We start from the raw sequence: 11,802 nt of genomic DNA, 5'->3' as shown, positions 1-11,802 counted from the left end.
AATTACATCAATAGCCCTAATAAATGTACATGTCTTTGTTTGGCTGAGCACGCTAATCACTTCCTTTATATGAAAAAAATATTAAACAAATCTTTTAATCACATATTTTTCCTGCAAAGAAAATAAACATTAAGGTGGTGAATGTACAGATCATGGTTTGTGAATGATCTGTATGGATATGGTCACTCTTAGATTGGAGGCTATGAATCTCTAACCCATTTTTTGCCCCATCTGCATTCAATAAGTCTCAAATACATAAAGGTACAAAAGCAAATTCACCAGGTTTATTGAATTAAAAGTTAAAATGGTACAAATATACAAGTTGGTCCATCTGGGTTACTATGTTACAATCTGCAGACACTCGCTTCCATTTTTATGTACTGCTTGGCTTTCTTGGGTATCTGCTGGAAAAACAGAGCAAGTTTGTAACTCCTGATATCACATAAACACACTACACATTTCTTGTGACTAGGTAAATATATAAACATCTCATGAATTATACCCAAATATATACTGAGAAATGGGAATGCGTGTGTATGAAAAACAAAATAAAACAAAATCAATATTAAAAAGGAAACAAACCTGTTGTCAGATCCACTAGCATGTCCTCTGTGTCCACATATGGGGTAACGATTCCCATTGCCTTCCGAATTCCAGAAACACTGACAATGTCTCCTGGGTGCACTTTCTGGGTCAGTTCTTTCAGATTCTCATTTACTTTGTCCGCTAAAACAAAAAACACAAAAAAACAAGGTTTTACCAAAACTGTAATTTTCTTCAACTCAAGGTCCATGAGCTCAAAGTAATGCAGATAAAAAAGAAGTACAGACCATTCAGTGAATAACTGGCTTTCACATATGAATATCCATTATTTGTCAGCTGCCTTCACTGGTAAAAATTATTTTAGAAAACTGGACTGCTATTGATAGACATTCTTCCAGATGAAATTAAAAGAGCAGGCCCAGGAGAAAGTACTTCCTGACAGGCAGGCTCATTGCCTGTATTGGGATATTATTAATGTTTTTTAAACATTAGGTTTTCTGCACTAGGCATGCTTAAAAAAAGAAAACATTTAAAGGAAAGGTTCACATTAGACTTAACATTCCTAGCCCCCAACCCATTTGTGACACGGCTGGTCTACCACAGTGTCTAAGAATTATTGCATCACATCCAGTGGTCTCAGCAATAACTTTCAGTAAACTTGAATGAGGCACCTAGAGGACGGTGGGGCATACAATAGTTCAAAGAACTAGAGAGTTTTAGTCTAAAGTGAATCTGTCCTTTAGTATTGGATTTTCTCTTATAAATGGCTGGCTACATGTCGTTTTTATTTTTTGTCAGACTACAGTGCCCACGATGTCAACCAATTATTGCTCCCAAGACTACAGTATTTTATATATAGAATCAAAAAAGGTTTAATAATTTTTGGGAAGGGAAAGGGGCTTTAATTAGGATATATATGTATGTTGTACATTTAAATTAGGAAGAAATTCTGCTACTTGACTAACTTTGATGGATTATGTAACAGAGCAAACCCTCAGGGACCTTATGCGGCCATTGTTATTTTAAAAACACTGCTGGGATTGACAGGAGCTTCCACAGTGTTGCTTTAAAATGACCAAATGGATAAAGTGGTTAAACAATATTATTTGGTAGGTAGACAGCTTACAGGATGTGCCACCCTGTTGTGCCTTAGATTGCTGTGCTACAAATGTACTTTTAAGCTAAGAATTAGGTATGGCAATTGTTACATTGGTCCTCCAGCTTGCAAGTATGCGTATGCCACATCTATGGATTCCCGTGGAAACTGGAAATGCCCAATAATTTCACAGGAAATACAAAAACGTGTTTTGCGTCTTCTTTTAGTCATTTATATAACAAATCTAACTTCACTTTTGTTGAGAAAAAAAACATTCACATCTGGGTGATCTCTGTACATTAGAAGGATTTTAACAAACTTTGTTGCAGATTCCAACCTTCTGTTAATCTGAAGAAATCAGATTAAATCAATCAGCTGCTTCCTCTGCAGGGCACTAATGAGGAAAGCTGCTGGGCCTGCATCCCTTTAGACGTGTTCCTATTGGGAGTAGCTCACCAAAAATGACATTTTTGCTGCAGGGGATGCCAGAAATCTGACTTGTATCTTAGGCAGACTTCTGGGAAAATCGGTGAGCAAATCGCACAAGAAGGAAATTAGGTTTCTCGGGGGCATTCTGTACACATTATGTGTACAGAACACCTCCAGCTAGCCATATTGTATTGAATTTTACAGAAAACAACAGAGCTGCAGATTGAAAAGGAAAGGTAGTTTTTAATAACGTTTAAATACAATATGACTTGTGTGTCGTAATTGTATACGTTATATTAGTGCTATTTTTTTCCCCCCAAAGAAAGTGGAGTTACCCTTAAACCCACTTGACACAAAATCAGGTACCTGCACATCATTTTGCTCAAGTGATTGTACCGGGGGGAGGCAGGTTTATTTATTTATTTTTTTTAGGAGCAGCTGGTCGGCTTTCTTGTAATAACAACTGCTGCGGCTAAGCAGCTGCTAGTCTGTTATTACAAGCAGCGGGATAGGACGCCCCCTCCCACCCCACCTTTCGCCGATCTGCCTGGCTCTCCTGTCACACTGGGGGACCCGAGCCACCAGCTGGCACATCCGCCAGCTAGCCGGAGACACAAACACAGCCGGAATCAACTTTGATCGGGTCTCCAATGTAGTAACCCGAAAGCGATGTCACGTCACATCCAGGTTAACTCGGCAGCCAACGGTGCCAGTTTTAAAAAATCCAAAGTATTCAAAAACGACGATTCTTGATATGGAAATCGGCAGTGAAGCCTTGACACTTGGTTCTCCTACTGCGCATGCGTGAAGCGCACTGCGCTTTGTGAATGGCCCGGTGGCGGGGGAGGGAGAGCAAAACTTCCGAGTGACCTCGCCGCGGTGAATTCATCAGGAAGTGGTTGCGGGTACCTGTCCAAAACACCCGCTCCCTCGGAAAACATACCAAATATAACAGCGGAGGTTGGGGACGCAAACAAGCGGAGCATCCCCTTTTGTGTGGAGCTCTGCTTTAAACTAACAACACTGTCATTTAAATTAAGGGTGGAAAGAAGAGCACCTTTAGGCCTATTTTACACAGACATCAGCTTGAATAAGAGTAGTGTGAACATCAAGCTTTTAGAAAGTATTTTCAAAGCTTTGAGCACACTTGGTTGAACCATTTAAATTGTCATTTAGCTCCAATTTGTAAATGTTGAACACAGATCCTAATGGGAGTGCCGATTACAAAAGCTTCTAGCAGACTTTAGCACTACTTGAAGCTTGTTGAAAGCCTGCTAGAAGCTTGTGTAAAGTACCAAAGCAGCACTCCCATTAGGATTTGTGTTCAACATTTACCAACTGGAGTTAAAGGGAGCTTTAAAGGCTCAGAGAAAGCTGCTTGAAGCTTTGCAAAAGCCTGCCGCTCTTATAAAAGCTGAAGCCAATGTGAAACTTGGAAACCTACAAAAATATTGGGAGAACAAACTCCTATGTAGAGTGTCCCTGGTTGGAACTGAAACCAAGATCAGAGCACCACAAGGTAAATATGCGTGTTTTTAAACATTATTGCAAAAAGACAAAGTGCTGCGGCTTCAAATTAATAAAAGATGCTTCGTCTAAGGCCAAAATCACATCTCGCAAATTGGCAGAATGTGTGACATGTCTTTAGGGGCCATTATTCTCTAATGGCACCCCATACTCAATGCAAATCTGCTGCGATTATCGTGCGACAGGACAGCATGTCAAGCAAATCCTTTGAAAATTGCTTGAAACTTGTTGGCCGAAAAGGAGCAGGAGCTTCTTTTCTGGCGACAAACACACAGTCAAAATTTTGGAAAAGTTTTAGTGCTTCAAATTTTGCATTTGATGTACAGAAACAATGTGTTGTAGTTCATTGTATTATTGCATTACTACAGGGGGCTTTGTAATATCCAATTAGGATCTGGCTAGATAACAGTAGCAAGAAATGTTATTTGTTTAAAATAAAAAATGTGTAGCAAGAACCTGGCTTTAGGTAGCTAAAAAAAATTAGTATACATTTTTCCCAACAAAATAAAATAAATGGCAATTTACCATATATTTTTGCACAATTCATAATTTTTTTTGAGTAGTAGGTTTTAAATACATAAACCGTTTTATTTGAACTTACCAATCTGAACTTCCTTTACAGATGGAGCTAACAGACAAACCATGTTAGGAGGAGGCTTTGTGCTTAGGCGCTCATTCTGAACCTCTTGTAATTCCCAGAGTAATTTAGTGGTTTCATCCAACTTCCTCTGGAACTTCTCTGCTTCTGTAATTATATTTTGTTAGTACAGAATTTTTGTAGACATTGAATATGAATTTCTGTTCCCCAGCCATAACTACATTAATAAAAAATATTAATAAAAAATACCTCTGGAGCCCTGTTTTTTTTTTTTTTTGTTTCTGTTTCAGTTCCACGCATTATATCTTTGAGAATTTGTAGTCTACACCAACATATTACACATGAGTTTTTTGGGGGACTGATCGGAAGTCAGTATCAAAAATGGATACACATACATTTTTTTTTTTTTTTTTAGAGAATACATTTAAAAATTTCCTGTCATTTTTTTTTCAACACACCATTTACATAATTAATTAGCACACCCCCTATATTTACCACATAATATATTCGACAAAGTCTTGTGATTAAAATCTTTACCATTCATTGAGCCACAAAAACACAGCAAATGTTGTTGCCGAAACATCACAGATGTGTGTACAAGATAACTAAAGAAATCCACTGTCTACAAGATGCATGTACTAAACTCCCAGCAGCTGGTGCCTCACTATAACACAGTCAAACCATAGCTGGAGAGCTAAAGTGGTTTTCCCACCTTGAGAATCAAAGGCCTCTTCAAATAATCCCAGACCAACCACAGACTTTAAACTTGCAAACTGGTCAGTGGTGCCAACACAGTCTGACTTCGCTGAGGTTTCACTCACTGCTGCCTGTAAAACAAGTATAGTTATCAAAATGACATATATTATTACACACACACACACACACATATATATATATACATATACACACACACACACACACACACAAACAAACCCAGTATCTCACAAAAGTGAGTACACCCCTTACATTTTTGGAAATATTTTATTATATCTTTTCATGTGACAACACTGAAGAAATGACACTTTTCTACAATGTAAAGTAGTGAGTGTACAGCTTGTATAACAGTGTAAATTTGCTGTACCCTAAAAATAACTCAACACAGCCATTAATGTCTAAAGCGCTGGCAACAAAAGCGAGTACTACTCTAAGTCAAAATGTCCAAATTGGGTCCAATTAGCCATTTTCCCTCTCTGGTGTCATGTGACTCGTTAGTGTTACAAGGTCTCAGGTGTGAATGGGGAGCAGGTGTGTTATATTTGGTGTTATCGCTCTCACTCTCTCATACTGGTCACTGAAAGTTCAACATGACACCTCATGGCAAAGAACTCTCTGAGGATCTGAAAAAAAAGATGGCCTAGACCAGGGGTGGCGAACACGCGGCTCTCAAGCCGCATGCGGCTCCCGGCCAAACTGAATGCGGCTCTTTGGTTATCATTATTATTTTGGTATACTGTGGGTCTAGTAGTCTTTGCCAAGTTTGGATGCTGCGGGACCTCCGAGGAGAGATCTCCAAGCGCGTAGTCCCGCCCCCAGGCTGCGAAATCACGTCTCCCATCTCCCAACACTGCACGGGCCAGAGAGCGTGGGGACCCGTGTGTCTCCCTCCCGCCTCAGCTGCCTGTCACGTGTCTGAGTGACTGACGAGAGCTCAGCTCAGCCGAGACAGCCGCCCGCTGACATCTTCCCCTGCGCATATCAACAGCAGCAGGTGAGGAGGGGGGGTCTCTGATGGGGGACATTTATGTGTGTGGGGGTCTCTGATAAGGACATTATTGTGCAGGGGTCTCTGATGGGGGACATTTATGTGTGTGGGGGTCTCTGATGGGGGACATTTATGTGTGTGGGGGTCTCTGATAAGGACATTATTGTGCAGGGGTCTCTGATGGGGGACATTTATGTGTGTGGGGGTCTCTGATGGGGGACATTTATGTGTGTGGGGGTCTCTGATGGGGGACATTTATGTGTGTTTGTCTGTTTTGGCATGTCACTGCGTGGTGTGGCTCTCTGACTCTCAGTTTAAAATTTTGGCTCCTTTTGTCGAACTTGTTCGCCACCCCTGGCCTAGACTATAAGAAGATTGCCAAGTCCCTGAAACTGAGCTGCAGCATGATGGCCAAGACCAAAAAGCGGTTTAACAGGACTGGTTCCACTCCGAACAGGGCTCGCCATGGTTAGCCAAAGAAGTTGAGTGCACATGCTCAGCATCATATCCAGAAGTTGTCTTTGGGAAATAGACGTATGAGTGCTGCCAGCTTTGCTGCAGAGGTTGAAGGGGTGGGGGGGGTCAGCCTGTCAGTGCTCAGACCATATGCCGCACTCTGCATCAAACTGGTCTGCATGGCTGTCGTCCCAGAGTGAATCCTCTTCTAAAGATGATGCACAAGAAAGCCTGCAAACAGTTTGCTGAAGACAAGCAGATTAAGGACATGGATTACGAGAACCATGTCCCGTGGTCTGATGAGACCAAGATAAACGTATTTGGTTCAGTCGGTGTCAAGCGTGTGTAGCGGCAACCAGGTGAGGAGTACAAAGACAAGTGTGTCTTTCCTACAGTCAAGCATGGTGGTGGGAGTGTCATGGTCTGGGGCTGCATGAGTGCTGCCGGCACTGCTAGCACTGGGGAGCTACAGTTCATTTAGGGAACCATGAATGCCAACATGTACTGTAACATACTGAAGCAGAGCATGACCCCCTCCTTTCGGAGACTGGGCTGCAGGGCAGTATTCAAACATGATAACGACCCCAAACACACCTCCAAGATGACCACTGCCTTGCTAAAGAAGCTGAGGGTAAAGGTGATGGACTGGCCAAGCATGTCTCTAGACTTAAACCCTATTGAGCATCTCTGGGGCATCCTCAAACGGTAGGTGGAGGAGCGCAAGGTCTCTTAACATCCACCAGCTCCGTGACGTCGTCATGGAGGAGTGGAAAAGGACTCCAGTGACAACCTGAGAAGCTCTGGTGAACTCTATGCCAAAGAGGGTTAAGGCAGTGCTGGAAAATAATTGTGGCCACACAAAATATTGACACTTTAGGCCCAATTTGGACATTATTACTTAGGGGTGCACTCAATTTTGTTGCCAGCGGTTCAGACATTAATGTCTGTGTGTTGAGTTATTTTGAGGGGACAGCTAATTTATACTGTTATACAAGCTGTACGCTCACTACTTTACATTGTAAAAAGTGTCATTTCTTCAGCATTGTCACATGAAAAGATATAATAAAATATTTACAAAAATGTGAGGGGTGTACTCACTTTTGTGAGATACTGAGATATATTTATAGTTATATCCATACACACACATCATATGAATGTATATATCATATAAATATATGAATAAAATATTTTCTATCTATGGGGAATGAAGGAAACACAGCCCTGCTGATATGATTCATTCAAATTCTTTCAGCAAAATTGAAATATATCTTAATAAGTAATAAAAAAAAAAGACAAAAAAAAAACAAAAAAACAGTCAAAGAAGATAAATGAAGTCATACTGTCAGCTTATATTGCCTCTTACAGGAGGATTGTGATCCTAAACACAGAGGGATGTGACTCCATTAAAAAGATTTTACGATGAGTACAAAAATCCTATTTCCCCCCCCCCCCCCCCCGTAAAATTACCTAGAAACCACAAACATATTTTTAAGAGGCCCGTGAGAATAAAATAGCGGATGTTATAATTTTTTAAATCACACAATATTTGTGCAGGGGTTTTTTCAAAAAGCAATTTTATGGAAAAAATGAAGTGTAAACAAGCTTCCTGTTGCAGACAGACCATTATTCAAGCTTATGGTCTCAAAGATGGGATGCCACCCTTTCCTGTCAAGGCACACTCCACTAGATCTGTAAGTGTCACTTTGACAGCAGGCTACGGTTTCTCAGATTTATGTGGCTGTCACCTGATCTTCTGTTCACACATTCAGTTTTACCTGAAGGATGTTCAGGCCTCATCTTATAGCAGCTTTAGGCCTCATGCCCACTGAGGCTCTTCTAAATGTTTTTAAGCTGCAAAAACGCTCCTAAGCTGCATTTTTTCCAAGCGTTTTTAGGCGCAGTAATCATTTCATGGTCAAAGAAACCTAAAGTGAGTGTTTTGTCACTTCCGATTTCCGTCTACTGGCCTGTGAAAGTATCTGATCAGATGCTTTTAAGTGCCGAGTACCTGTCACTTTCCATGCTATCACAAGGGAGGATGTTCATCCCTTGTGATTGCAATAAAGTTTAAAGAGACAAAAAAAAAAAAAAAAAAAAAATTGAAAGCGCTCCTGTCCCCTCGTGAAAAGACGAATTCACACATAGGTTGTGCACACATTTGTAAACGGTGTTCGCACCAAATGTAAGGTATTGCTGTGAACGTTCTAGGAAGAGCGATAATTCTAGCACCAGACCTCCTGTGTAACTGTAAACTAGTAACCTGTAAAGGCTTTTAAAGCAGCCTTTAAGTACCGTAGTTGGTGGCCAGTCTATGGATGTACACAATTTTAAAGCACAACATGCTAGGTAACGATTTACTTGGTGTAACACCATCTTTTATATTTTATCAAACAATTTGGTATTATATTCTGTTTTGTGCATTAAAACTTCCATTAAAATGTATTAAAAAAAAAATAAAAAATTTCATAGAATGCCACGCAAATACTGTGCGACATAAAAAATTGCAACACCTACCATTTTATTCTCTTGGGCCTATGTTTAAAAAAATATGTTTGGGGGTTCCAAGTAATTTTCTAGAAGAGAAATGTCAGATTTGGCTCAGTAAGCATGTGGGTAAAAAAGAAGGCTAAGATTTGTCCCACTAAGAATTTCTTGTGGTGAAAATCTCTCACCTTGCAAAAAGCAAAATAATAGGTCTTTGACTGAGGATAGACCCTGTGAAAAGTGGACTTCCTTGCTTTTAGCATAGTGGGAGAAACCAGTTCAGAGATGCCTCTGTCCCCAAGTATCTAGACCTCAACAGCCATGTTGTAAATCAATCCTTTAGGCTGCTTTCACACTGATCAATATGGAAATGAATGGAAACCATTATCAAAAACTCATCAAAACTACACCCGCAATTGCGTTTTCGATGCATTTTCTAAGTCACATGTCCTTTTTTCACAGGTGCAAGAGGTCCACAACTGCACTTAGATGTCACAGGTCCTGAACACCTCTGGGTGAAGGGATCACCCTCCAGGGTCCAGGAATTGAGGCTGAGAAGTCTGCCTGCCTACTGTGCACCCTTGGAAGGACAAGACTGGAATGTAGAGTTCTGCCCAGGACAGGATCTGCTCTAATGTTCTTGCCATTGCGAAGCTTCTGTTTCCTCCCTTATGGTTGATGCAAGTCACTGCCATGGTATTGTCTGGATGATTCTGGATCGGATGACTCTGCAACTGGGTGGTCCAGCATTACAGGTACAACCAAAATACCAATAGTTTCATAATGTTTATTGGAACACTATATTCCTCTGAGTCCCCTGCACCAACAGGATGACAAGGCCTTCACCTAGTTTGACAGGCTGGCATCTGTCGCTATGGTCTTTCAGAGAAGAGGAAGAAAGGACTTCCCCCCAATCCAGAAACAGATTCTTGAGCCACTGTGCCAGGCACAACCTGGTCTTCAGTGCCAGAGGAATCGGTCTGACCAAGGACTGGACTGACTTGTCCCATGATACCAAAATGTTTTGTTCAATGTTTTTATTGAAAGTTTTACAAATAACAGTTGTAAGTAAACACAGTCTGTTGTACAGTAGTAGATTGCATACAGGGAAACACTTTTATGTCGTAGTATGATAATATCAAAGATGAACAGTATAAACATAGATATTGGTTGGCACATAGTATAAGGTAAAAGGTGGGGGGGGGGGGGCTGCCTATCTCAAGTTACAAATGACCATCTGAACTGAGCAGTGTTTGTGTTCCAATGTTACATCAATACCAAAATGTTGTGTTGTAGAGATATGGAGTGAAACTGGGCAAATAGGACTGCCTCAAAAGAGAATACAATGAGCCCCCATACTCTAACGCAGAAGCAAAGAGTTAGGCACCCTTCAATTGAATAGTATGCGTCTGGTTTGAAGTTTCACCTGTGAAAGAAGAATTCTGGCCTAGCCCAGATATTCCAAGCGATGACTCAACTGAACTTCTGCCAAGTTTGGATGACCAGTGCTATGTCGTTCACCAGAACCCACTCTGACTGTTGTCTAGATATTACACAATGGGAAAGCCCTGAGAGTACAATAAGGGCTAGGCCAACCTATTCATAAACACTTGAGGTGCATAAGATATACTGAATTATATGGCAGAAGCCCACAGTAAGGTGTAGACCTGGGTCTGGACTTGGAGTTTAAGGCCGTAGAGTAATAAAAAGGACTATTCTTTGCCTTTCTTCGAGTTAGCTTTCCCAGACTGAGCCTTAGGTAGCCAAATAATCCAGGGCAGCCCCACAGAAGCATTGCCCCTCAAAGACCACAAGAATCAAAATCGGTTTAAGACACAAGATCTGCAGTCCAATACTGTAGCCAAAGTGTCCACCTCATGTTTATTGGCAAGAGACTCATACAAAAAATGAAATGGAACACCTTTATAAACCCATCCCCGCTATTGGGTAAAGCTGCAGGCACGAGTTCTAAATAGCCTATACAAGATTCCTAAAGTGGGAACAGTGTAGGTAGAGGCGCCTGGCTGATTCTCTAGCTTTAGTGATGTCAACATCAATAAGGGTCACAATGGTCTCTTTTAGTTTGGGATGGCCGAAGACTACAGCTCCACTGAGCCAGGTTAAGGATGAAGGCCAGCAGACACACAGAATCAGTTTTCCGGCTTCCAGTCCTCCTGTAGCTAGCAGTATAAACCCACGATATACGACTTCCTGTGTCCGTCAATGGACACTACATTCACACACAAAAAAATATCAACAAGATGATTTTAAAAAAATGACATTATAGCCTGGAAAATACATTCATAAAATTATAAACAAAGTAAACCACAGCACACAAGGAGGAAACGTTTATCAATCCTGCAGCAGCTAATTTAAAACTCCAATCCACAAGAGTATTCACTATGAAATCAAACATGTCCTTTAATGCCTCGTTTCCACTGAGTGGTACGGTACGCAATTTTTGCCGTTTCCACTGTCAAAAGTTGTGAATGGTACCCTAATTCCAAACCGTACCACTTTTTTGGGACCCTTTCGTTGGGGTACCAAGCACAATCATACCGTACCAACAGGGTGGAGCTACACTCTGCAGAACATTGATTGGTTGACCAGTGGTTCACCACGCCTATCAAGTGATGTCGATCACTACTTTCCAGCTACACCACGCCTATCATGCAAGCGTACTGTTGGCGGCAGAAACGCAAGCCTGATCAAGGTGTACAGTTCCGAACCGTATTGAACTGTACCGAACCGAACCATAACGCTCAGTGGAAATGAGGCATTAAGTAGCACTTGCACTTCTTTATAGAAGTAGAATGGTACCTACAAAGATTGGAGTATTTTCCTTACAGCATAGCACACATGTTAATAGACTATCCTCAAAAAAGTACACTTGCATGGAAATAAATTATTTAGCTACAATATCACACTTTGCAATAGCAATACTAATATTATATAGGGTACCTGACT

General features: G+C 41.1%; 1 protein-coding gene across 2 annotated transcripts in view; it reads right to left on the bottom strand.

The window, feature by feature from the left end:
- Positions 1 to 262: 262 nt before the first annotated feature.
- The window catches only part of BRD7 (bromodomain containing 7), an 80,783-nt gene continuing 69,243 nt past the window's right edge, over positions 263 to 11,802 (bottom strand). Inside the window, exons 14-17 of one of the 2 annotated variants that reach the window (XM_082270017.1) lie at positions 4,906 to 5,020; positions 4,197 to 4,340; positions 583 to 726; positions 263 to 404 (exon numbers count right to left, since the gene is read on the bottom strand). In XM_082270017.1, the coding sequence (XP_082126143.1) occupies positions 340 to 404; positions 583 to 726; positions 4,197 to 4,340; positions 4,906 to 5,020 (468 nt within the window). In that variant the 3' untranslated portion in view covers positions 263 to 339. The remainder of the gene's footprint in view (positions 405 to 582; positions 727 to 4,196; positions 4,341 to 4,905; positions 5,021 to 11,802) is intronic. The other variant, XM_082270018.1, reaches the window with a different exon arrangement.

The sequence above is a fragment of the Pelophylax lessonae genome (assembly GCF_965119305.1).
Source record: "Pelophylax lessonae genome assembly, chromosome: 10".
Lineage (NCBI taxonomy): Eukaryota > Metazoa > Chordata > Amphibia > Anura > Ranidae > Pelophylax > Pelophylax lessonae.
The sequence above is the reverse complement of the archived record's forward strand: the minus strand, read 5'-3'. Positions and strand labels throughout refer to the sequence as shown.